Below are 27,203 nucleotides of genomic sequence, written 5' to 3' on the forward strand. Positions count from 1 at the left end.
GGCTTACCCTTGGGAAGCAGTGGGAGTCCCCACTCGTGGGCCCTACCTCCCTCTCTCCAGGGAGGCCCAGAGACACAAACACTGAGCAAGGGCTGCATGGCTAGGAATGAGCCTCCCCTTTGCCCTTCTGCTTGGCCTCTGACCCTTGACCACAGGCAAAGTCATGTGTAAGCTGGGTCTGTAGGCTGCCCTGGGGTGGAAGGGGGTGGCTTGGCTAAGGCATTGGCTGGGACTCAGGGACTTGCCTGGGGGTATCGCCAAGGACTGCTTGCTATCTGGGTACTCTGGGACCAAGCATATGTCTTGGGGTGGCAGTGAGTGTCCCTGTCAGTGGAGTATGTAAACAGAGTCCTGGCTTCCTTGGGGCCTCTGAGGAGCTATGACAGGACACAAATTCAGGCAGAGGATTTGGCTCTGTTCAAGTTTTATTGGACTCCTTTCACACTGGGGCTCTTCACAATCCCCGGACTGCAGCTTCGTGGTGCCTCTGGTGGGCTGCAGCACCCTGCTACTGCCCACTGCCCACTGCCCAGCTCTGTCTAGTGCCCCAAGGAAAGGAGGGAGGGTATGCAGAAGGAAGGGGCTGGAGCCCGGTCATGAATCCTTCCCCCACCCTGGGGTGGGGCCCTCCCTGTCTCCACGAAGCTGGCCCAGGAGCTGCCAATGCAGCCACCCCACAAATCCAAGGCACTGGGAGGAGCACAGTCAGTCCTTGGCTAGCTACGTGGCCAACATATGCCCACTGGCCAGCCGCCTAGGTGCCCGGCTCCGAGGACCATCAGTAGAGGCCACCCCAGGTCCCTGAGCTGCCCCATTCTTGAGCTCCGGATGCTCCCGGTCTTCCTCCCCTTCGCTCGACTCCGACTCCTCCATGTCACTGCGAATGTCCTTCTCCATCTGGGAAATAGAGAGTAGGTATGGGGCTGGGCTGGGGCTGGGCTGGGGCTCCTGGACAGCACATGGGAGCCCACCCTCACCTGGCCCTACCTGGCCTTTCTTTGTGAATCTGTAGATCATACGAAGGAGGAGGCAAGACCAGAACACATGCAGCAGTTGCAGCATCACCAGAAGTGAGTTGAAGAAGTAATAGGCAAAGAAGGGGGCCGAGTTGGCGATGGACTCGTAGTACGTGGTATACAGGATCCTGGGGCAGGCAGAAGGGAGAGGTGGGCTTCACCAGCAGCTGTAGCCCCCAGTCCTAGGAAGCTCTAACATGTGTGGCCTTCCCCATTCCAGAACTTCTGATGGCTCCCTGTTGTCCCCAGAGTAATAACTAAGGTCTTCAGCTGGGTATTTAAGTGCCCCCCTCTCATTTGGTTACACGTTAAATGAGATCACACAAGCTCACTAATCGTGCATAACCATGAACCCCAACAGGGAACTTAGTATTCCAGTTGCTCTCCTGGGTGGTCCTTTCACACCTTTCCTTCTCTTCTCAAGCTGCCTTTTCCCCCTCACTCAGCAAGCTTTCCCCCCAGCCACCCTCACCCAAATCAGCTGTAAGGTCACCAGTGACCTGCTTGGCTCAAGCAGAAGGCGCCCAGCTGGTCCTTCCTCCTCCCCGAGGCCCTCCCTTTGTGTGCTTTCAGGGGCCCACACTCCGCCTCCTCAGGTCACAGCCACTCCCTCTTGCCTCCCCTGAACCCTTCCCTGACTGGCACACATCTCTGTCCACACCTGGTCCCTGCATGACCTGTCTGATCTCGTGGCTGCAAACACCAAACATTCATATCTCTCCTGTGCCCACTGTATCCTCTAGGACTTTTCTTGGTGGCCTGCAGGCCCCTTAAACCCAACATAGTCAAAGTTGAGCTCCTGATCTCAAGGAACAATTCTGAGCTCAAAACCACATCATGACTTGAATGTTTCCCAAGTCCACCCACTTCTCTCACCTGCACTGGCCCAGTCCCATCACTGCTCACTTGGACCAGTGCAGTGGCCTCTGTCCTGGTTCCCCAGCTCCTGGCTGGGCAGTGGGGGATCTCACTAGCGATTCTCTCTGTAGCCACCAGGGGGTGCCTTTGAGCCCCCAAGTCAGGTTCTCTCCCTCTACAACCTGTCTGGTCCCGTTCCTCCCCCTAGCTCACTCTGCTCCTGCCATATGGGCTTGCTGTTCCTCCAACAAACCAGGCACAGCCCAGGTTCGGGGCTTTTGCTTGTGCAGTTCCCACTGCCTGGAAGCCTTTTCTGCTCTGATCAGCACTGCCCCTCCTCACCTCACTCCAGTCTTTCTGCATGAACACTGTCAGAGACGCCTTCTCTGGCCATCCCTGTAATTCCAATTACCCACATACTTCCTGGGCCTGTCTTTTTAAAAAAAATTTTTTTTAAAATATATTTTATTGATTATACCATTACAGTTGTTCTATTCCACCCCCTTCATTCCCCTCCACCCGCACACTCCCTCCCCCACCATTCTCCCCCCCTTAGTTTATAACCATGTGTCTCAAGTTCTTTAGATTCTGTATTTCCCCCACTATTCTTGCCCTCCCCCCTATCTATTTTCTACCTACTGTCTATGCTACTTATTCTCTGTACCTTCTCCCCCTTTCTCCTCCTCCCACTCCCCTGTTGCTAACCCTCCATGTGTTCTTCATTTCTATGGTTCCACTCCTGATCTAGCTGTCCTCTTGGTTTGCTTTTGTTTTAGGTATGGTTGTTAATAACTGTGAGTTTGCTGTCCTTTCACTGTTAATATTTTTCATCTTCTTTTTCTAAGTTCCTTTAGCATTTCATATAATAAGGGCTTGGTGATGATGAACTCCTTGAACTTGACCTTATCTGAGAAGCACTTTACCTGTCCTTCCATTCTAAATGAAAGTTTTGCTGGATAAAGCAATCTTGGCTGGAGGTCTTTGGATTTCATGACTTGGAATACTTCTTTCCAGCCCCTTCTTGCCTGTAAGGTCTCTTTGGAGAAACCTGCTGACAGTCTGATGGGAACTCCTTTGTAGGTGACTGTCCCCTTATCCCTTGCTGCTTCTAGAATTCTCTTCTTCATTTTAATCTTGGCTAATGTAATTATGATGTGCCTTGGTGTGTTCCTTCTTGGGTCCAACTTCTTGGGACTCTCTGAGCTTCCTGGATTTCCTGGAAGTCTATTTCCTTTGCCTGACTGGGGAAGTTCTCACACAACACCCTTCTGTGCCTCCTCCTGGAAGCCTCACAACCAAACCCCGCCCCCCCCTCACCCCGGTCTGAAACTGACAGTGAGACAGGCCTGGATCCAGCTGCGCCCACCCATCTGTCCAGCACCTACTGGAGGGTTGACTCACTGGGTGGGGAAGAGCACGAGGCGAGTGTAGAAGAAGACCAAGGAGAAGACAATGAAGAGAGAGTTGCACACACGCCACTGGTGCGCATAGTTGAACATCTTACAGGCCTGGGGAAGACAGCAGAGAGGTAAGGATTCGGTGGGTGGTGGTGGTGGCGGTGGGGGACCAGGTGGGAAGGAGCGGGGCCTCTTCCCCAGGAAAGGGTACCATGGGGTAGAGCCTTGTTTCCAGAAACTGCCTACAAAGGTCCAAACTGGGTCTCTGAGAAGCTTCAACTCCCTGGAAGGGCGGGGCCTCACCTCTCAGGAAGACAGAGAGGGGGTGGGACTCATCAGCCAAGACTGACTAGGGTGAAGCCTGTTCTCCCTGGAAAGCGGAGTGGTGGGTGGGGCTTCACTTTACTAGAAGCCCGAGAGGGGCAGGGCCTCATTTCCCGAGGCCCTGGGCAGGCAATAGGACCTCTGAGAAGGGGGCTGGACCCACCTCCATCAAGTAGTCCGCAGAGTCATGCAGTAGCAGCACTAGAGAGCCAATGCGCAGCAGGTTAGTGCAGTAGGAGAAGGTGATGAGGGTGATGGTCACGAGGTGGTGAGCTACCTGCTCCTTGATATCCTGCGAGAGACAGCAGGTCACTGCCAGGACATGGCTGGGCAGCTGGAGTGGCCCTCTCAGGGGCTTGGCTGGCACCACGCTTTGTGCCTGGGGATCTCCAGGTGTCGGTGAGGCCATCCCTCCCCAACTGGAACTGGACCCTGACTCCACAGCTCATAACTTCCCCAGCTGGACTATTGGCGGGGCCTTCTCACCTTGCGCCTGATGTCGAAGGGCAGAGTGATCAGCAGGGAAATGTAGAAACTCAGCTCCAGGAGGTACCAGTAGTACAGGGCTGGCTTCAGGGTCTGTGGCAGGGCAGCGAGGCAGGGTTAGCTGAGGGGTGGAAACGCCCTCAGGGCCCTCGGTGTGCTCAAAACCAGGATACTGGAATCCCAGTGAGCCAAGAAGGTGTGAGCTCCCTATCTCAGGAGGTAATCAAGGGTAGTGGTTTTGGGTCTGCTCCTGCTCCAAATTTCCTGACACCCAGCCCCTCTCCATTCCCCAGGGGAGGCTGAAACAGACAGCAGGACTGGGAGGGGATTACAGAGTCATGTCCAGGTCTGACTCTGCCATCTTTGGCCGTACGAACTCTGACCACTCTAATCCCCCTTCCAGCTCCAGGCAACCCCTGTCACTCACCTGATGTGGGTAATTGTCCCAGCACATTGCTGGCCTCCACAGCCATGACTCCTGTGAGGACACAGACATCTGAGGCTGCCCGAAGATCAGACCTCAGCCCCCCACTCTGGGCCCAGGGCCTCCTTGGGGGTCTCCTGGCCCTTGGTATTGTTGTCACTCAGCTCTGCTGTGTCTCTCCTGGTTACGTCTCTGTTCTCACTGCAGACGAGGAGCTCACTCGCTGCCTGACCCCAGCCCCACCCACAGGAGGCCCCAACAGACTTCCCCAGGACTCTGCCATGTGCTTGCTCCCTTCTCTGTGTACATGCTTCCTTCCCCTCTGCCCACATGCCTTCCCACCTCCAACGCCAAGCTGGGCCTGGCCCATAGTGGGTGCNACCTCAGCCCCCCACCCTGGGCCCAGGGCCTCCTTGGGGGTCTCCTGGCCCTTGGTATTGTTGTCACTCAGCTCTGCTGTGTCTCTCTTGGTTACGTCTCTGTTCTCACTGCAGACGAGGAGCTCACTCGCTGCCTGACCCCAGCCCCACCCACAGGAGGCCCCAACAGACTTCCCCAGGACTCTGCCATGTGCTTGCTCCCTTCTCTGTGTACATGCTTCCTTCCCCTCTGCCCACATGCCTTCCCACCTCCAACGCCAAGCTGGGCCTGGCCCATAGTGGGTGCTTGTGGGGCTGGCAGAGAGCTGGGGAGCAGTCAAGAACACTCACGTGGTAGAGGACTGAGAGGCCACCAAAGAAGGAGAACAGGTAGAAGACAAACCTCCAGCTGCAGACAGAGGGGAAGCCCATGAGGCAGCTGCTGACAGAACACACCCCTTTCCCCTCCCCAACCCCACCCCGGGCTGACCTGGCCTCACAGAACTTCTTGGTCAAGCAAGGCCGGTCCTGGTTTCGGCGTCTTCGGAACCAGCGTTCAGTCTGCCTCAGTGTGAGGCCACACTGGGTGGCCAGGATAACCATCTGAGGCTGGGGAGGGGGGGATGAGGACCAGGGTCACAGAGGTAGCTTCCCACTCCCATCCCAGGACACATGGGACCCATCCCCTGTAGCCTCAGACCTCACCTGTGGGGCTCTCTACCTGTGAAGATAGGGAAGTACAGAGGCACGGGGTGGAGAGCCCCAAACAGTCAGGCCTTAATGAGAACACAGCCCAGTTCACAGGACAGACTGAAGACTGATGAGGGCTGGGAGCAGCTCCCCAGAGAGGTTTCTCTCCACCCCTCCAGAACAGTGCAGTCTCGCCCCTGCTTCAGGCAGGCACTTGAGACCTTGTTCCCCATGTGTGCCTGCAGAGGGACTGACAAGAGACAGGGATCACAAGGCTCTGTATTCTGCAGGACCTGCCCCCTGCGCCCGGGGTAGGAAGACCTCTCCCTTCCTCTTCCTCCTGAGGACCCAGCCCAGATCCTGCCCACCAGGCAGCTATACCATGGATGGGGCCTGAGGCAGGGGCATAAGACTGCAGAACCCCCAGAGTATCTGAATACTCTCCCCCAGGGCAGGAGAGATACTCGTTCCCCAGAGCCTTTGCAGGCCCAGGAGCTGCCTGTTGGTCAGCTGGGCTCACTGATCAGGGTCTGGTGTCATGGGGGAGCACAGGTGCCCTGGGCTTTCTCTGTCCCCAACAAGTATGCCACATGCCACCCCCAGGCCTCATCCAGCAGCCATGTGGGCAGATGGGGACGGAGGAGGGTGGTCTGGCCCTCACCTCAGTGAGTCTCTGTCCTTCCACCAGGAAGTGTTTTTCCAGTGTGGCGTTGGGTTGCACTGGCCTCCTGGCTCGATTCCGCACACCCAGCCACTGGCTTAAGGGCAGGCCGATGAATCTGGGTGCAGGGGATACGGGGTTCATCAGTCCACATGAGGAGGGACATACGTGCTACAGGTGGTGACACTGAGGCTGGGCAGGGCCAGGTCATGTCCTAGAACGCTGGAGGAGATCCTGGCTGCTGCATTAGACTGAGTGTAAGAAAGGCAGCTGGGCTGGGCTGGCCTGCAGAATCGGGGTGTGAAGGTCAACTTTTGGGGTACCCAATCACTGTCATTCAATCTAATCCCAAACTAGGCGTCAGAGTCCCCTCACTGCCTGTGCCTTGGTGGCCTAGGGTCCTGGTCTGGCCCCATCTGGGCTGTGGCTGCCACTCAGGTCTCCCCTCTCCCAGCCTCACCCTCTCAGGGGCGACACCTGGAGGAGCGGGACTCCGATCAATCACCACATTGCCCACAAGGGGGCTCCCAAGGCCACCCCCCCTCCCAAGGGGGCTCTCAAGACAGAATCTCATCTCCATCATTCCACCTGATGCCTTTGGGATAACACTCCCACCTCAGTTAAACATGCAAATCTTGTTCTGGGCTCCAGTAGTGAACTTGGGCAAGGCCCTGACCCCGACTCCCCACCCTGTGGGAAAGCAGACCCACCCATCAAGGCCTGGCCAATGGGACCAGGATCTCAGAATCCCTCAGGCAAAGCCTCAGACCCTGCTGGCCTATGCACTGTGTGACACGGAACAGGTCACTTGACCTCTCTGTGCCTCCATTTCCTCTTCTGTAAGATGAGGGTGATGATAGCACAAAGTGGGTGAAGACACTTGGCTGCTGTGATCAGTGGCTGGCACAGATAAGTGCTCAAAGGGTGCCTGTTAAATAAATATACCAGTGGACATTCCCTGGTCCCCTGTGTCCAGGGGTCCCACACCCGGGAGCTCCTCAGGAGTGGGAGACACAAAGCAAGATGCAGACTGCTTCCATGTCCCTGTGGTATGGGGAGACCCAAATGGCTGGAGGGGTTAAGGGCTCTGTGGGGGCAGAGCAGGCTTCTCTGGAACTCAGCCTTAAAGGGGCTGCAAGAGAATGTGTCCAAAGGCCAGGTGGCAGCAAAGATGGTGAACCAGGAATAGGTGTGAGGAGTAAAGGGGGAAGTGCATGTGGAGAAAGGGGAGGGCCCTCAGCATCACAGGAAACATTTGGGGGGGGGCAGTGGGCAGGGGAAGGGGACTGACAGTGGGGAGGCCGGCAGGATAGGTGCCTGGCAAGGTAGGTCTAGGAGCTATGACCACAGCTCTGGTCACAGGGGAAAAGGTGGGGCTACCTGGGACATAAGGGAGGGACCCTAGGAGATATGGCCATGCCCAGGAGGACACCCAGGGAGAGGGAGAAACCCAGTTCCGACGGATCAGCATCTGGGTCACCTGAGAAAGGCCTGGAAATCCACAGGGTTTGGCAACTGGAGGTCGCCAGGGGGACGGGTGGTATACACTCAGGGCTGGTGCCAGGTTATAGGAGGCTGAGGCTGAGTGGAGAGGGCCCCACAGGCAGGGGTAGAGGGCCTGTGCTCCTTCCTTGGCTACAAAGGGCGGCAGGAAGGAAGGTGACAGAAGGAGCAATGGGGAACCAGGGAGGGGCAGCCTCTCACGGAAGGCGGTTGGATGGAGTGGAGGGGTGGTGAGACAGGAGTTTCTCTGCTCACTGACTGACTGGCCCCTGCAGATCTGTCCTTGGCCAGCAAAGTGGGCACACGCACTCCAGGTCCCCACCCATGTTCCAATGAGGCTTCACAGCCAGACCAGAGCTGCAGCCAGTGTTTCCTATAAACCAGCCCTCAGAGCCCAGAGGAGTGTGAGTGGCAGCAGCTGGGGGCGGGGTGGAGGAGGGGAATTTGGTTCAAAGAGACAAAACCACACAAAGGCTGCAGCATAGGCCAGCACTGCAACACCAGTCACAGGGACACTCACCTCTCAAAGGTGAAGCGCACAACCACCAGGGCCAGTGCCAGGGGCAGGGCTGCCAGCATGTCCTGGGGGTGGGCATAGACCCGGCCATCTCGATCCTCCAGGTCAGCCCACGAGCTATTAGGTGGTAGCCAGAACCTGTCCTGCCACAGCCACTCATTCAGACTGGACCACATCCTGTGGACAGATGGTCCAGTTAAGGGTGAGTTCAGCCTGCAGGTTGGGTGGTGCTACAAGGCCTATCCGCCTGGCCCTTGCTCCCCTGATGCCCTGGAGTGGTCCAGGAGTTTATTACAGAGGGGTTTAAGGCTCAACTTGGGCTGTGTGTCCTTAGGCAAATGACTTGATCTCTCTGAACCTCAAGATTTTCTGTAAACCAGGGACAGTACATATCCACTCCTCAGCTCAGCCTGGTGCCTGTTGATCCTTAACAACACAGATCATGACAGTAGTTATTATTCTGCACTTCACAGAAAAGAAAATGACAGCTAGACGTCAAGGGCAGCTGGGTAGGGTCATGATCTTGAGTTCTCAAATGTCCAGGAAGGTTTCCTGACATTGTGGGAAGGTGCCTCGGACACAGCCCCAAGATGAAGAATTTAAGGAAATCTGTAATTCCCTCCCTGGCCACCCTTCACCAGGTGGACTCCCCGGGAGGTTTGAGTATCAGCTGCCTCACTCGCTATCCTAGACCATGGGTGGGCAGCAGCTGCGTAGGAGAACCAACAGCAGGACTGAGCTCTTGGGATAATGGAGCAGTAACTGAGGTGAGCCAGCTTTCCCCCAAGAGCTGCCGGGGACCAGCCCCTGCCTGCAGAGCCCAGCCATCCTAAGTGGCCCACACAGCTTCTCCCTTCCTCAGGATTTTAAGACAAATGCCCGGAGCCTCACACCAATCCCCATTTGGAATGTTTGTTCACTCATTGTTCACTTGTCCATCCATCCATCCACCCACCCACCCTTCCATTCACCTGTCCATCCATCCATCCATCCATCCATCCATATACACATCAGTTCATCTACCCATCCATATACCTATTCATCCATTTGTTTGGTCCATCAATCCACCCACCCACCCATCCATAAAATGTTTTCTGAGTTACTTGTATACACCAGCCTGGGCTGGGTGCTAAGGGCACTGCCAGGAACAAAGCAGACACATTCCTGTCTCCGGGGAGCTCCCAGGTCAGCAGAAGAGGCAACCAATACACAAATAAATAGATTCATAATAAATGAAATAACACAGTGCGATGAAGTCTAGTGGAAAATAAACAGGGTGTCATTGATTTTAAATGAGGTGACCAAGGGAGGTCTCTCTGAGGAGAAGCCATCTGAGCTGAGACCTAGAGATGAGGAAGGCCTGAGTTTATGTGAGGGAGGGTAGTGGTGGTACAGAGGGGCTTTCCAGAGAACGAAGCAGCATGTGCAAAGGCCCAGAGGCAGGACTTGGCTCAGAGTGCTGGAGGATCAGTTAGAAGGCCCGTGTGGTAGGAGCGCAGTGAGCAAGGGAGAGGATGGGGAGGTGAGAGCAGGAAGGGCACTGGACAGCACAGGTCGGGCAGGGCAGCGCAGGCAGGGCCTGTGGACTTGTGGGAAAGAATTAGGTGATTGCCCCAACAGAAAAGAGTTTATGGTGAACACCCACATACCCACTGCTATGTTCTACCATTCACTTTGCCCTATTTGCTTCCTCACACACCGGCCCATGCTTCCATCTATCTCTCTATCTACCCAGCAACCCATTTGATTTTTCTGGATGCTTTTCAAAAGCAATAGCAGACACAAGCCAAATTATCCCTGAATATTTCAGCATGCAAGTCATAACTAGGGTTCAATATTTGCTCATGGTTTTTTTCCTTCAAGGTTAATGTTACTTAGAGCAACACACATCGATCATAAGTGTTGAGCCACCCAGTTTTGTCAAATGCATGTACCTGTGTAACCCAGCCTCTTACCACAGACATTTTTGTTTTTCCATCTAGGTCTCTTGTACCATTTCCCAGTCAATCTCCATCTCTGCCGTCCAAAGGACACCTCTGTGCCAATTTTTTAAAAAGATTTTGTTTATTTATTTTCAGAGAGCGGAGAAGGGAGGATGAAAGAGAGAGAAAGAAACATTGATGTGCAAGAGAAACATCAACTGGTTGCCTCTCACTCGCCTGCTCCTGGGGACCTGGTCCACGACCCAGGCACGTGCCCTGACCAGGAGTCAAACCGGTGACTTTTTGGTTTGCAGGATGACACCCAACACACTGAGTCACACGGGTCCGGGCTGTGCCATTTTTCCCAATCTGCACAGGGGTGGGGGTGCCTGTCAGATGGATTAAGAGGGCCTATGAGAAGGAACTTCACATAAATGGAACCTCAGACTCCATCTTTGTGCCTGGCTGTTTTCCCTCTGTATCATGTTTTTGAGACTCATCCATGTTGTTACATCTGCCACAGTGGCTTTCCTTTTAAACATGGAACTGCAGGTACTGCAGGTATATAACACAGTCGGTCACTATTCACTTGTTGAGGGGCGTTTGGAATGCTTTTAGTTTGGGGTAATCAAGAGTAAAGCTGTTATGAACGTTCATACCCTACTCTTGTGTGAATAGACGTTTGCGTGTCTCCTGGGCCAGTCCGAGGAGTGGCATTGCTGGGTCATGGGACAGTCGCATGTTTAACTTTATAAGCAACTGCCAAACCTTTCCAGGTGGATGCACCATTTTACACTCCTGCCTGTATAGTCTGGGGGTTCTGCAGCTCCTCTACATTATATTCTGGGTGAGATGGCACCCAGATTACATTATATTCTGGGTGAGATGGCAAGCCATGGGCTAGGGGATGCCATGCAGGAAGTGGCCTGGGGAGTCCAGATGAGGTAAGTGGGTGGACATTTCCGGAGACACTGTGGAGTCAAAGCCCCCAAGAGCTGAACATCATCAAGAAAGAAGCCAGAAGCCAGAAGCAGGAATGTATAACTTCATTTATGTCAAATTCAACACCAGGCAAAGCCAATCTATGAAGCTTATATTGGTTTCCTGTGACTGCTGAATTATGTGGCTTAGAACAATATAGATTTATTCTCGTACAGTTTTGAGGGTCAGAAGTCTGGAAAGGATCTTGCCAGGCTAACATTAAGGTGTCAGCAGGGCTGCAATCCTTCTGGGAGCTCCAGGGGAGAATGTGTTTTTGCACCTTCTAGAGGTGCCTGCATTCCTTGGCTCATGGCCCCTTCCTCTTCCTTCAAGGCCAGGAGCATAACATATTCAGATGTCTCTCTGATCCTCCTGCCCCCTCAAGGACCCCTGAGATTACTTTGGGCCCCAAAAGTAATCCAGGGTCATCTCCCATCTCAGGGTTAGCCTGTCAGCAACCTTAATTCCATCTGCAAACTCAATTCCCCTTTGCCATGAGAGGTACTATGTTCTCAGGTCCCAGGATTAGGATGTGGACTTTGTAAAGGGCATTATTCTGCCTGCCACATGGCTGGCCACCAGGATGGGCCATGCAGAGGGCTGGAAGGCTTAGTCTCCTGATCCAGGCACTATTCTAATTGAAAACATTCACTGAGTTGTGCATCTATGGCATGGGCCCTTTCCTCTGCGCAAATTAAACCATTTTTATTTTTATTTTTATTTATTTTATTTTTTAAAATATAGTTTATTGATTATACCATTAGAGTTGTTCTATTCCCCCCTTCATTCCCCTCCACCCGCACACTCCCTCCCCCACCCTTCTCCCCCCCTTAGTTTATAACCACGTGTCTCAAGTTCTTTAGATTCTATATTTCCCCCACTATTCTTGCCCTCCCCCCTATCTATTTTCTACCTACCATCTATGCTATTTTCTGTGCCTTCTCCCCCCTTCTCCCCCTCCCACCCCCCTGTTTTTAACCCTCCATGTGTTCTTCATTTCTATGGTTCCACTCCTGATCTAGCTGTCCTCTTGGTTTGCTTTTGTTTTAGGTGTGGTTGTTAATAACTGTGTGTTTGCTGTCCTTTCACTGTTGATATTTTTCATCATCTCTTTCTTATATAAGTCCCTTTAGCATTTCATATAATAAGGGCTTGGTGATGATGAACTCCTTGAACTTGACCTTATCTGAGAAGCACTTTATCTGTCCTTCCATTCTAAATGAAAGTTTTGCTGGATAAAGCAATCTTGGCTGTAGGTCTTTGGATTTCATGACTTGGAATACTTCTTTCCAGCCCCTCCTTGCCTGTAAGGTCTCTTTTGAGAAATCCGCTGACAGTCTGATGGGTACTCCTTTGTAGGTGACTGTCCCCTTATCCCTTGCTGCTTCTAGGATTCTCTCCTTCATTTTAGTCTTGGCTAATGTAATTATGATGTGCCTTGGTGTGTTCCTTCTTGGGTCCAACTTCTTTGGCACTCTCTGAGCTTCCTGGATTTCCTGGAAGTCTATTTCCTTTGCCAGACTGGGGAAGTTCTCCTTTATTATTTGTTCAAATACATTTTCCACTCGTGGCTGTTTCTTTCCCCCTTCTGGTACCCCTATAATCCGGATGTTGGAACGTTTAAAGATGTCCTGGAGGTTCCTAAGCCTCTCCTCATTTTTTTGAATTCTTGTTTCTTTACTATTTTCTGGTTGGATGTTTCGTTCTTCCTTCTGGTCCACTCCCTTGATTTGAGTCCCATTTTCCTTTCCATCGCTATTGGTTTCCTGGACATCTCCCTTCATTTCAATTAGTTTAGCCTTCATATGTTCCTCTAATTTGTGACTAAGTTCCTCTAATTTGTGACTGTACTCTACCAATTCTGTGAGCATCCTGATAAATAGTGTTTTAAATTGGGCTTCTGAGAGGCTGGCAATCTGTTGGTCGCTTAGAGTTATTGGCTCTGGGACTTTGAGTTCTTGCACCATCTTTTGGGCTGTTCGTGCCTGTTAAGTAGCAGGAACGGAGCCCTAGGTTTTCACCAGAGCAGGGCAACTCAGTCGCTGGGTTGTGACGTTGTATGTGGGGGCGGGGTCAAAGAGGGACAATGGCTTCCCTCCGGCGCCCGCCTCCGCGACCCCCACCAGCACCGCAGCCACCACCGTCACCAGGGCCACGCGCCCCGCTCCACTGCACGCGAGTGTGCCACCGCTGTCAGCCCTCCACCACTGGGTTCGCCCCCTGGGGCCTGCGTGGTCCGTCTCACTGCGCGCGAATGTGCGACCTTGGTCAGTCTGCCCCGCACCCCGACTAGGTCCGGGCTGCCTGCGCTCCTAGGTCTGTCCTTCCCGACCCTGCTCCGCTGCTGGCTCTGCCTCTCTTACCGTCCCCGTTGAACGGTTCGTAGCTGTCGGACTTCCGTATAATTCGGTTTTCTGGTCTCTGGGTGTGTCCTAGTTCTCCAAAACTTTTGTTGTATCCAAACTTGGTTGTGGGAGAAGGCACAGTGTTTCCACCTATGCCTCCATCTTGGCGGAAGTCTCCCATTTGTATTTTAAAAGCTGTGATTCTGATCTGAGGTCTGGCATGGATGTTTTCTTGCCACACCAACAGGCAATTTTCTGACACCAGCGGGGCACCCTACAGTTCAACTCAATCCTGACGTCACCTAGAGACAATGTCAGATCCCTCAGGTTAAGGGTTCTGTTCTGCACCAACTTTACTGGGCTTCTGACCCATGATGGCCTACAAATCAGAGGTTCCCACTGTCCCCTCCTTGGGTTTGATGAATTTGCTAGAGTGTCCCACAGAACTCAGAGAAACGTTACTTGCTAGGTCACTGCTTTGTTATAAAGGGTCTAAGTCAAGAACAGCCTGAGGGACGAGATGCGCAGGGCCTGAATGGGGAAGGGCACAGAACCTCCACACCTGGCCCAGGCACCTTCTCCCCAGACCCCCACATGTTCACAACTCACAACTCTGAGTCCCATCCTATCAGCTTTCTCCATAGTCTTTACTACACAAGCCCGATGGGTGAACTCATTGGCTACTGGTGACTGATTCACCCTCCAGCCCTCTCTCTGCCAGGGAGGTCCTTGGCAGGTGTGATAGCTCCAATCCTCTGACACATGGTTGAGTCCCCTGAAAACCAGCCCTCATCCTTAGGTGACCAAGGGGCTTTCCAAAGTCACCTGATTAACATAACAAGATACCTCTGTCTCTCTCAGTTCCTAGTTTTAGGAGCTCTGTGCCAGGATAGGTGACAAGGGCAGAATTTGTATTTCTTATTATAAATTACAATATCACAAGTCAAATACAAAGAAAAGAAAAATTCTTAGGGTCTGAGGAACTGGCAAACCAGGATGGGTGAGGGACTTTGATGGCAGGAGCTGGGCTGTGTTGAACAAGACAGGCCGGGGTTGGGGGCGTGGCTTAGATGTCCCTGTGGACACATGGAAGAAGCAGGAGCTCCTCAGGCTGGGGTGGGGGGCAGCGAGGGCAGGACTCATGTTTAACTCTGTCAGGATGGATGGGATTGGGGGGGCATGAATAAAGGAGCAGCCCTCCCCCCCCACCAGGGAATCCTGTATTCAGGATCAATAAATGATTGGCAGTGGCAATTGCCATTGGACATTCTGGTGGGGGCAGAGCACCAGGTGGCAGTAGCCTGGCAAATGGTCAAGGATCAAGGATGCTAGCAGTGGCTAGTTTCAGCCCACAGGGCTCCAGTAGCCCAGACAGAATAGGCAGATGGAAAGGTACAAGTGAGGACTTCTGCCTGGAGGGTCCATCTCTCTAGTAGAGAAACAACCTGCACTCATAAGCAAGGCTGACTTGACCCCATTTACTCACTGGGGCATGTGGGCACACGCCCAGCCTGGCTTCCTGGCCTCACACCTCCACTGCAGGCCATCTGCAGTCTCCTTCTCGGTGGTCGTCCCAACCATCCGAGGGACATGCCCAACCAAGTGCAGATGGAAGTGGGCTGGTAGTCTGGATCTCCAGGTCCGTGTTCTTCCCTCACCCAAGGGTGCCCAGAAGGGAGTCCACTGAATCCATGGTGCTTACAGGTCTCCATGAGCTTCAGGGATAAGGGAGAACACATGAGAACAACGGCATCTCGTAATTCAGGTCTCTACTGATGCACCCAGCCTCAAAGCCCACCATTCACTGCCTGATGCTCTGCCCTCATCACATGGCACCATTTCACACACCCAGCCTTTGCAAAGGCTGTGCTCTGCCTGCAATGCCCACATAATATTTATTGTCCCATGCTGGGTTCTGAGGACACAAAATCGGGGGGAAAGCAGGCAAGGTCTCTGCCTTTGAAGGGTTTACTCACCTTTCTTGTCTGTCTAGCAAATTCCTATGCATCCTTTAAAACCCAGTTGAGTTGTCACTTCCTGCTGGAGGTACCTTCCAACTGCCCCAACCTTAGATCCTCCTAAAGCACCTCCCCCAGCCCTGCCTCACTCACTGGGGTTGGGAGTCAGCCAGGCAGGCTTTTTAGAGGTGGCGAGAGATGAAGGAAGGATACTTGACTAGCCTCCAACTCCATTCCCCTCAGCTGGAACAGGCCCACCCCTCTCTGGCCCCCAAGTCACTTTGGAAAAGTGCTTTCCAAACCAGAGAGCCCTCCAAGGGGGCTTCAGACTGACATACCCTACCCTGACTGCAGAGGTCTCAGTCCCGAAGTCCAACCTCTCTCTAGCCCTGACGTCTGTCCTTGCTCTACCCCCTTTGCCCTCTTGATAAAGAAGAGATGCTGGTCTGGGAAGAGATCAGGGTCTGGAGCCCAGCAAACTGGCTGGAGTTCCCTCTCCAATGCTCCCAGCCTGGGGCCTCGATTTCTTTGCCCGCCTTTGGTGGGACAGGTGCCTGGCACACAGGGTGGGCTCGGGGGAGGGGGGCAGCTGTAAATGGGCATCATGGCCAGCAAGGCCCGACATTCTCTCCCACCCTGACCCACCACCAGATATCCTCTTCCTGAGAGACAGGGGAAAATGGAGCTCAGGGTGGCACACCTCCCAGGCCTTCCTTTTTTCCTCTCTTGGATGCCAGCTCCTCCACCCATTCTGTGACCCTCACCTCCCTGGGCATTGCCCACTCCATCTGAGAAATGGGTACAGTCAGGTCTCCTGCTGCCACACACACTGCATGCTGGTACTGCAACCAAATGGACTCCTGTCTCATCCTTTTACAGTCATGCGACCTCGGCTGCTGACCTGGCAGCTGGGTGCCTCCATCTCCTCATCTGTAAAATGGAGCCACGACAGGTCCTTCCACATGAGGTAGCTGGAACAACGCCCAGGCAGAGTGGGCGGTAGTAACTAGACTTTATCTAGTTACTTATTGCTAGCCATGGAGAAGAGAGGGGTGGGCTGGGGCACTCTGGAAAGGAGGGGTATGGGGAACCTGCGGCAGGTTCTGGGTGGTTCTTCCCAGAACAGCCCCTGGCCCCTGAAAAGGCACCTTTCCTGAAAGCCGTAGCTAATAAGCTCGGGCTGGGCTCAGCCAAGGCCACAGAGGGGTCATTTGGAGAATGACCATGTGGGTGGCTGGGCCAGCTTGACCTGCCCGAGCCTTCATCCCCATCACTGCCATCCAGCCTGCCCCTGGGTCACCCAGTCCAACTGCATCTTGAAGCCTCTTTAGCCTTTTCCTAGCCTTGCCCCTGCCACCTGGCACCAGACTGATAACCCTTCTTAGTGGCTAAAAATACCCCCAGAATGGGGGACAGAGGGAGATTAAGGCTTGTGCTGACACAAGGAAGGACAGAAAATCTCAGGGTCCCTGGCCCACCCCAGGGCTCTGATGGAGTCCACCGGCCCATTATGCCCCCGAACCCCATAAGGTCTCAGCAGAGTGGGCTGTGCATACAGGTTCATTTGATTTATTTTCAATCTAGCTACAAACACAGGACAGGACTGAATTGTGAAATGGGAAATCAACTCAGATTCTAGATGTCCAGGTCCAGCCCAGGGACAGGCAGACACACATAGACACACACACCAAATTACCCGGCCCTTGCAGCCTGGCCTGCTGCCCAGTCACCTGACCCCTGCAGCCGGAGGCCCTGGCAAAGAGCACATGATGTCCTGCATAGGGACTATTTGTTGATAACCACAGCTGCCCCTGCATGGGGCCCTGGCTGTCCCCTCCACTCCGAACCTCTCTGAGCAGGGTCCCTGCAGGCTGCTAATGACCAGAGATGCACTCAGCCCAGGAGACATCACTGTGCTGCTTCCTGCAGAGACCCCGGGAAGGGCCCCAAGTCCAGGGTACCCCCTCGCCTCAGCCCCTCCTATTTGACACACTCTTGCCCTGTAGATACAATCCCTTCTCCCCAGCAGCTTAATCCACTGCAACGATTAGTTGTTGGGCTTCCAATCTGTCAAGGTCACTTCTGCCCCAGGGTTCTGGCGCATGTGGCTTCCCCCATGGCCCAGTGTTTAGGTCCGCCTCCTCCTTCACGTCGTCTCAGAGAAGCCTTCTCAGATCACTTCCAAAGAAGCCACCATACTATTCTGTCTCTTCGCCCTGTTCTATTCCTGTAGCCCTGTCATCTCAGTTGATCTGTTTACTTATTTGTCTGCCTCATTCTACAAGGCACATGCCTCATGAAGGCATGGGTGTTATCGTCACAGCCGGGTCCTCAGACAAGGCCTGGCACAACCTTAGGTGCCAACTAAAGGCTGAGTGGCTGAATGAGTGGGCAGAACAGATGGGTGGAAATGAAGACTTTAGCTGGTGGTCAAACGTTCTAGAAAAAGGAGCCACTTTCTTTAATAGGCAAGGTCAGACTTGCCCCCATAAAGCAGGTGTACTGTCTCCCCAGAAGCTGGGAAGCCTCAGCCTCAAAGCCAGAAGCTACTGGAAAAGGCTACTCTGCTGGCAAGGGAGAGAGCTAGGGCTGGAAGCTCCCCAGGGGCTGCCTGGGACCAGTGCTCACAGGACCCTTGAGGGGCCTCCCTGGCCTGCTTCTTCCCCCCTCCCCCACACACCAAAGGCTCAGGGGCCTGGGTGATCTGAGCCAGGTACCTGGCATTCCCAGCCCATTGGCCACTCTTCCTCGCCAAAGCCACCTCTCCCATTCCCCTGGTTGTCCCCCATCCCCCAGATTAAACAACCAACACTGGACCATGAAGCTTACTCTACAGCTGCCCATCATTTGTGTGGTGGGCTGGCTGCCTGGCCCTGCTCCCTCACACAGCTCCATTCAAGCCCTTGCCCTACTCGACACCCAGGCCCTAGGAGGCTCAGAGCTTCCCCAGGGGTCCAGCCTTTAGCTCTCTGCATCAGCCTTTTACCAGAAACGCCTCCGCCCACTTCACTGTGCCAGTTCCTACTAGCCTTTCAAGACCTGGATCAGATTAAATTGTCTACTTAAGAGACTTTCTCTATCCTTCCCACCCTCCTCAGCCTTTCTTAAGAGCTTTTTCTCTGGCCATGGCCAGACCCCATGGAGCTGAGAGAGTGAGTTAGCTCTGCATCTCCCTCAAACAATGAGTGCCAGGGAGAGGCCTCCGGGTCCCCAATGTCAGCTGATGTGGGTATATGTTGGGGTATCAGTCAGGGAGGTTTCAAGGATTGAGGGACAAGAGAGGATGGGGTCTCTTGGAGTTTGCAGTGGGATCTGATACTTGCACAGGGTTGGGTCAGCACGGGTTGGGGGTGTAGGGCAGCTCTCAGACACCACAATCAAACAACACTGCTTTATTGAGGCATCATTACCACGTATGAAACAGCACGTTTCAATAGTGAGATTCAATGCGTTCTACATATGTGCCCAACCATGAAATCATAACCTTAATCAAGACATTGAATATAGCTGACCCTTGAACAACACAGGTTTGAACTGCGTGAGTCCACTGCATATGCAGGCTTTTAACGTCCTGTAAACAGATGATGTAAACTTAACAGTATCGATCAGTATGTATAGTACTGCAAATGTATTTTCTCTTCTTGATGACTTTCTTAATAATTTTCTTTTATAGTTTATTGTAAAAATACAGTATCTAGTACATATAACATGCATTTGTTGACTGTTTATGTTGTTGATGAGGCTTCTGCTCAACAACAGGCTCTTAGCAGTTAAGTTTTGGGGGAGTTGAAAGTTACAGATGTATTTTCAGGTACATGCAGGGTCAGAGCCCCTAACCCCTACACTGTTCAAGAGTCACCATCTCTTTCTGAGGTTTCCTTGTGCCCATTCGAAGTCCTTCCTCTCACCCTTCCAGCGTAAACTGGCAGCAACCTTGGTGTCCAACATTTGGGGATCAGGAACCTCAGGATTCCATATGCTGAAACATTAGGTACAAGCCATGAAGACAGTCTGCTCAGTGAAATGAGCCAGTCACAGAAAGACAAATACTACAGGACTCCACTACTGGAGGCCCCGAGGAGTCAGCTCCAGAGGGACAGAAGGTGCACAGTGGAAGCCGGAGGCTGGGAGTGGCGGGGGCAGGGGTGCTGCCGTTTAACAGATGAGAGCTTTAGTTGTGCAGGAGGAAAGGAGTTGTGGAGATTCTTTGCGCAGCAATGTGAACATTCTTAACATCGAGCTATGTACTTAGACACTGCCAATTTCTGACACATCTACTTTACCACAATTTAAAAAATTATCAAAAGAGGGGGAAGAGAAGAGGAAACGCTATGTTCACTGACTTGGAAGGATCACTGAGGTAAAAAATGAAAGCAAATGCAGAGACACTAATGGCCTGCTATACAGTTTGCAAAACAGAAACCCACTGGGGGAACTCTGGTCCCGGGCACGGCGGGGCTGCCACGTCAGACCAGCCTTCTCCCCGATAACCATCAGCTCTGGACTATGCACTAAACGTGTAACGTCGAATGACGTCATTTCATGATCACATTGTGAGATGCTGTAGGACAGGGGTGTCAAACTCATTTTCACCGGGGGCCACATCAGCCTCGAGGTTGCCTTCAAAGGGCCGAATGTAATTTCAGGACTGTACAAATGTAACTGCTCCTTAACAGTTGAGCGAGAGCTTGGCGCTGCCACCCGGTAAAAACAAGGTGCCACGCTGGATAAAACAAGGTGGAGGGACGGATTTGGGCCACAGGCCTTGTGTTTGCCCCATGAGCACTAGGCTAATATGTGGATATTTACGTTTCATGTAATTACAATTAAATACAATCTACAATACAGTTCCTCGGTTGCACATGTCTACACTCAATAGCTGCCGTGGCTACTGTGCTGGGCAGGGCGCACAGGGAGCACTGCGCACAGAAGACCATGGACCAGCACTGCTTGGGGAACAACCAGAACACGAAGAAGTTGATTGGGAGCTTATGTCTGGAATAAGGAAACCACATGGGATGCGTTTCCCTTTTTTTAAAAAATTTTTAACATTTATTTATCTTTAGAGGGGAAAGAAAGGAGAGCGGGAGAGAAATATCAATGTATGGTTGCCTCTTGTGCGTCCCTCGCTGGAAACTGACCTGCAACCCAGGCATGTGCCCTGACTGGGAATCGAACCCAGATCATCTGCTTCGCAGGCCTGAGCTCAATCCACTGAGCTACACTGGCCAGGGGTCGTTTCCCATTTTTTATTGCTAGTCACTGGAAATAGAAACTGGCTTAAAAAGTGAGAAGACAGAGCCCATGGAGACCACAACAGCTCACCAATGGATGGAGTGTGTCAAAAAGAGAAAGTCTAAAAAAGCAGCTTCAGATCCTACACAAAACTCTGCGTGAACCCTGGACCATGTACGTACGGGGCAGACACCATCCGGCCCAGATGAAGCGAAAAGAGAGACTGAAGTTTCACCATGTTCACCACTGAAGTGTCACCACCATGAGAAAATAAGGAGTATGAGGCCAAATGGGTTAGTTGCTCAATTAAAAAAAAAATCAGTGCTCTTCAGAGCAACAACACATTCCAGAGTCTGCAATATCTCTTTGGATTGTCCAGAATACAGTCCAAAATTACTTGACATATGAAGAAACTGGAAAGCATGACCCATACTCAAGAACAAAGAAAATCAATGGGGACTGACCCCAAGGTAACGGGATGCTGGAATGAGCAGGTAAGGGCTTTGAAGCAGTTATTATATTTCAAAATGGTCAGGGATGGGAAAAAAATGACTTCCTAATGAATGAACAAATATGACACCTCAGCAGAGAAGCAGAAACTCCAAAAACAAACCTAGAGGAAATTCTAAAAACTATAAAAATGAACCAAATGGAAATTCTGGAACTAAAAATACATTTGAAATAAAAAGCCATGTGGGGGCGTTTGCCCTTCATACTCAAGTTGTCCTCCACCCACAGGAAACACTTCCATCCTCCTGAGGCTTCTTGGCCAAGACCCCACCGTCCAGCCTGTGTCTGGGGACAGGAACCTGGGAATCATCCCAGGCCCTTCCACAGCCCTGGATACCCAGCTACTCATCAAGTCCTGCAATGCCACCCATCTCCCCAGTCATTGTTGAAGGAGCCCCTTCTCTGGTGATTCCGTCCGCTGCATCATCTCTCTGTGTCAGCTATCGTGGCCTCTGCCCTGGTCCCCTTGCCTGTGGGCTTTGCCTCAGCCATCTCCTCCGTCAGCATCCGTCGTGGAAGTGGAGAATAGGAAGTGGAGAGCTGGAATTCAAACCTAAGCTCACTTTTCTCCAGAGCCAGATATTCTCTGTACCCTCCCCAACACCTTCTCTCCCCTCTTCTAAGCTAAGCCTCTAAGGCTGTAGCCAGAAGTACCTGGGATGAATGTCATCCTTGCACAAACATTTATTGGGCACCTACTGTGTACCAGGTGCTGGGCTACACACTGGGATCCCAGCAGGGTACACACTACCACAGGATTCCCACCCCATCCAGAACCTTAACTCCATGAGGGTGGGAGTGGGTGGCAGCAAATACCATATATTTTATTAATTTGTTTCATGATGTCAGGTCACTGAGAAAAACAAGGAAGGAAAAGAGATCAGGAGTGGAGTAGTGAAGGCTGCAATTTTAAAGAGGAAGGCCTCTCTGACAAGGTGATATTTGAGCAAAAGAGGTCGGGGGGTGGGTGGGGGGGAAGCCACGGGGATAGAGCATTCTAGCCAGAGAGAACAGCCTATGCAAAGACCCTGAGGCAGGGCCATGTGTGGAGGTTCCAGGCACAGAAATGAGGCATGTGGGGGTGGAACAAACAGGAGAGTGGGAAGAGGTGAGGCAGGGTACTAATAGCCAACATCTAACCGATATGTCAGATGGAGAAATGAGACCCAGAGGCAGACATTCCCAGAGTCTGTCCTACCTGCTCTCTCCTGTCACTCAAGGTCCTTGTCTCCTACCATCTCCCAGTAGTTTAGTCTGACTCCCTTGCTCCCACTGTGGTCCCATGGCGCCTACCAGGATCACGGTCATAGCTGAGCCAGGCGCCTGAGAGGGTTTCCCATAGGTGTACCCAGCCGCATTTTGGAGGGTGATGGGTGGGAGGATAGTCCCAATTATGTGTGTCCCTAGCTCAGCAGCACCTCTGATTAAGGTTCCAGTGTCCAAGTGTCTGAAGTCTCTGAAGCCAGAGGGGTTTGGGGTACACCTGGGCCAGTGGTGGGGGTGTGGAGGGTAACTAGGCCCTTGTCCTCACAGGGTATGTGGAAGGGGCCCAATACCTTTCTCCTCAACCTGGAAAGGGAGTGACAGTTGGCTGGTGGCAGGACAATTCTCAAAACACACTTGCCTAAGTTTTTGCTGCCTATCCTGAAGGCCCAGCCAGGCCCCTGCCTGCCACCCCTGTGTCCCTTAGGGCTCCTATCACTTTGCTGACAGCATCCAGCCATAACACCCCACTCTGTGCTCTGGCTGACCTGCCTGGAGTGCCACCACGCTCCCCCACCCCCATATCCCCATCACTGTCCTCTCTCTGGCTACTCTCCTCCACTCCTTCCGGCCCTTCCAGGGGGTCTCCCAGGTCAGCTGAGCACTGCCCCCCCCCCAAGTACAGGGGGAAAGGGGTGATCTTCCTTCCTTCTGCCAGCCAGGTTTGACTTCAGGGTTCCAGAACTTCAGGGTAGAATGACCAATGCAAACAGGGGACCAAGTACCAAAGCAATCTCCCCTCCCCCACAAACCACAAAGCAGTCCTGGGGCAAGGACCCTCCCAGCCAACTCCTGTTGAACTAAGGGGCCCTGAGAGCCTTGGTCTCTTCATCTGCCCTTCCTTCCACCCTCCGCTTGTTCACTCTGCTCTAGCTCCACCAGCCCCCTTACTCTACCTCCAACATGCCAGGCCCGGCCCTGCCTCAGGACCGGCTCCTCTGCTGAGTGTTCTTCCTCCAGATGCCCGTCCACCCCCAGTCTGGCTGGGTCCTTTTCCTCTTTTGGGTCTCACCACCTCATCATCTTCCTGCTCTCCCCTCCCAACACATCAGCTCCAGGGAAAGGGGTGGATTTCATCTTGTTCATTGCTAGTCCCCACTGTCTCCTGAAGCAGGCACTTCCTAAGAATATGCTGAATGAATGAATGACAGACCGGGATGGAAGGGAGACAGAGCCAGACAGAGCCAGACAGAGCCAGACAGATGGGGTCCTGGGGGCATGGCTGGCAGGAGCCTGACCCCTCCTCCATGCTCAGTTGTGGGACCTCTGGGCAAAATATGGTTTTGAAAGCCCAGAAGGGAGTGGGGAGAAAGACTCCTGCTGGTTCAGTGTGGGGAACTGGTGTCAGGGTACTCTATTAAGAAAGGTACAAAGTCAAGATTGAGGGAGGAAAAAGGCCTCCTATTTGCCTCCAATTGAGGTCAGAGCCAGGTTGGGTTTGAGGTACAGATGCGAGGGTGGCAATGAAAAGCCCATTCTGAAAGACCTGAGGTGCAGATGCGGGGCAGAAAGGGCAGCCAAAGGGAGGTATCAGAAGCAGGGGATTGAAAAACATGGCTTGGAAGCCCTTGCTCTCCTGGCGTCTGTCATGACACTCACTCTCGGTTTCCTTCTGCCCTCTCTTCAAACTCCATCCTCACACCCAAGATGAGTATGTCTCCCAAACTCCAGGCTTGCTTCTCCAAAGCCTGCCCAGCACCTACCCTCACCTCACCACCACCTGGGCCTCCTCCAGTGATGCCACTATTTCCAGATGCTGGAAACAGGTTGCTGATTTGTAAGTGATAAGTGAACACGCTCCCCAGTCAGCAGCTTCTGCCTTCCACCCAGGAAGACTGGAAGTCTACCCAGGATCCACCCACTTCTCACACAGGAGCCATGGCTCCCCCTGGTCCAGTCCCATCCTGATCTGGACCATGGTAGAGTGCCTGCCTTCGTGCTGGTTCTCGCCTGGTGCAACTCCATGCACTTGCCCTGCAGTTTCTTCCGTCCACATCCTAGCTCACTGGTCTCTCCACCCATTACCTCTTCTTCACCCCCTACTCCATCTGCCTATTATCTCTTAATCATCCTTACTAATGAGTCCCACAGCCACCTCCTCCAAGAAGCCTCTCCCAGGCTGAATCAGGTCACTCCTGTAGCTCCCTCCCCCAGGCATCCTCCATTTTACCAGATGCTTATTACCAGCTGGGCACTGTGCTCAACTTTGATGATGCTTACAGGTGATGATTGCTATTATTCCCATTTCACAGAGAAGAAACTGAAGCACAGGAGGAGGAGAAGTCACTAGCCTCAGGTCAGTGAGCAACTCAAACTGGCAGGACCTGGTCAGTTGCAACATCCAGACAGCCACAGCCACAGCCACAGCCAGAAAGGGGGCAGCCTGCAGTGCCCAGATAAGAAAGGACTGTGCCTCCCCCCTCCCATGTCTGCTTTCCTGTGGGTGTCCCAGGGGTAGTAGGAGGTGGGAGGAACCCAGGCCTGGCCCCCACCAACTATAGTCATCCCAGTGGCTCCCATGCCAGTATTCACTCCATGCCAGGTGCTGGGCTAACCAGAAACACTTCGCTCCTGACTCACTCAATCTGCAGATGGCCCTGGGTCTGGAGGAGGGTGCAGTTACGCACCCTCACACCCATTTCTCACAACAAGAAATGGAGGCTCATGGGGTTGTGAACTCCCACTGGCACTGGAGGCCTTCCCTCCCCACAGCCATGAGGCTGCTACTAGGATAGTTCTTTCCTAGTCAAGGCTTCCTCTGACCCCAGCAACACTCCCAGTGAGGAACTGCTCACCTGTTTTACAGATGAGAAAACTTAGGCTCAGAAAACTTTCCCTGGGGCCAAAAGGCCAGTTCCAGAACTAAGGCTCCCAGCTTATTTCCACTGCTTCTTCCCTCCACATATCTTCGCTGGGAGCAGGTGAGCTGGGAGGGCAGGCAAGGGAGGTCCAATAGCTTCCTTTCTGCAGCCTGGTAGGCCTGCGGGGCCTAGGTGTGTGAGTGAGGGTCCAGGCACTTTCCAGTTTATCCACAGCAGCTACTCTTGAGTTGAAGCGGAGGACACCACAGTCCCCCACTCCAGAATTTCTAACTCTGCAGTGGCCTCATGCAACAGATCCAGGATGCCTCAGTGGGGCCAGTGGGAGCTCCAGCCTGGGCTTGCCCATCAGGTGGCATTTCACAGGTTTTGCAAGTCAGACTCAGCCACAACAGGTCCACACCCCAGACATGTTTCTCCCTCAGTTTCCCCATCCGGGCCATAAAAGGCCCCTCTACACTCTCAGCTGCCCATGCCAGTAATCTCCTCAGGACACTTTCCTTTATGCTCCACTGCTGCAGGCAAAAGACACAGATGATGTTCTGCTAAAGTGAACTCAGTCCACCTAGTGTCCACCATCCCCCGGAGTAGAGTCCAAAGCAGCAGCCTTCTCCCACCTGTTCTTCCCATAGCAGCTGCTGGATACTCTTAAGATCCAATGAGACTCCCTTTCACACTTTGTTCTAAGCTTCCTGTGGTCTCCACAGGCTTGAGAATGGAAACCACACACTCCTCGCCATCCATCTTCGAGGCCCGGGCCAACCTCTCTCCACCTCCAATCCCCGCGCTTCAGCCCTGCTGTGCTCTTTTCTGCTCAGCAAACCAAGGCCCAAGGCCCAGGCTGTGGGCCTTGCCTCGGAATCTTGCTGTTTTCTGGGCCTGAAAAGCCCTTACTGTCTGGCCACTTAGACCCGGATGATATCGTCTCCAAGAAGCCTCCCCTGAACTAACTTACCCCACTGCCCTGATGCATCGTCTTCCCTGCACTTAGTAGGGGCTAGAATGATCTGTTTTTGCTTACGCGGTTCCTAGCCTTCTACGCTGTGCTCCCCATGTGCACACGGCCGGATTCCCCCAGTCACGGTGCCAGGCATTGCCCCCAGTGCCTCCTGCCCGTTATGCAGCCGCGTCCCCAAGCGCGCACGGCGCCGGGGCTCTCCGGGGAGCGGGGATCTCTCGAGGAGGCAGTCCGGGCCTGGACTAGATGGAAAGCCCCGAGATGCCGTCCTGGGTGCGGAAATGGGGGGCCAAGCAGCTGCGTCTGGAGGCCCGGCAGGGGCCGCCATGGCTGCGGAGGAGGGGCAGGAGCTGGCCACAAAGGTGGCATTTCGGCGGTGTTCTGGGCGAGGGGAACTCGCTTACCTGAGGGGAGCGAGCGACCGAGTGCACGGGGGTCGGCGGAGGGGTGGGATATCAGTGCCAATAAATACCACTCGCTGCGAGCGCCCGGTAGTCACAATCAGTACCCAGCTGCGCTCCGGCTGGGGTCATGGGGGGGAGGTGCGGGAATGAAGGGCTGCGTCGGGGGCGGGGCGGGGGCGGGGCCTGAAAGGGCGGGGCTGAGGGCAGGGTCCGGGAACAAGCTGAGTACCGGGGGTGCTCGGCTCCCTACCGGCAGCTAGCGGCTTTCAGTCCCGGCTCCCGGCCCCACGCCAACCCACCCCCCTGCCCAGAGCCCCACCCCGGCCACCGCCCCCAAGGCGCTCTAGGCCGCAATTCAGCCCCAGATATCTTGTCTGAACCTCTGTCTGTGAACATAGCCACTGTACATTGTGTGCTCAGTCTGTTCCCCACTTCACCTGCGCTCTCCACATGTTCCCCACCCCACGCCCCCTCCGGAATTCCTTCTTCTGGCCCAGCTCCGACCCGTGAATCTGCCAACACTGCTGTGAAGCCCTGTCTCTCCGTAGTCAGGGCGTTGCAGAGGAGGCCTGG

The 27,203-nt window shown here is 53.5% G+C and overlaps 1 protein-coding gene across 1 annotated transcript; it reads right to left on the bottom strand.

Moving 5' to 3' along the window:
• Positions 1-407: 407 nt before the first annotated feature.
• Positions 408-26,765, bottom strand: CERS4 (ceramide synthase 4). The gene is made up of 11 exons (XM_037056596.1): positions 26,631-26,765; positions 8,239-8,412; positions 6,216-6,333; positions 5,355-5,473; positions 5,216-5,273; positions 4,509-4,559; positions 4,082-4,174; positions 3,759-3,887; positions 3,276-3,382; positions 988-1,144; positions 408-897 (listed from the first exon to the last, which is right to left on the bottom strand). The coding sequence occupies exons 2-11, from the start codon at positions 8,409-8,411 to the stop codon at positions 721-723; spliced, it is 1,182 nt and encodes a 393-aa protein (XP_036912491.1). The 5' UTR covers position 8,412; positions 26,631-26,765; the 3' UTR covers positions 408-720.
• Positions 26,766-27,203: the final 438 nt, after the last annotated feature.

Source organism: Sturnira hondurensis, unplaced genomic scaffold (genome assembly GCF_014824575.4).
Source record: "Sturnira hondurensis isolate 20B ecotype Veracruz unplaced genomic scaffold, ASM1482457v3 Scaffold0009087, whole genome shotgun sequence".
NCBI classification, from domain to species: Eukaryota; Metazoa; Chordata; class Mammalia; order Chiroptera; family Phyllostomidae; genus Sturnira; species Sturnira hondurensis.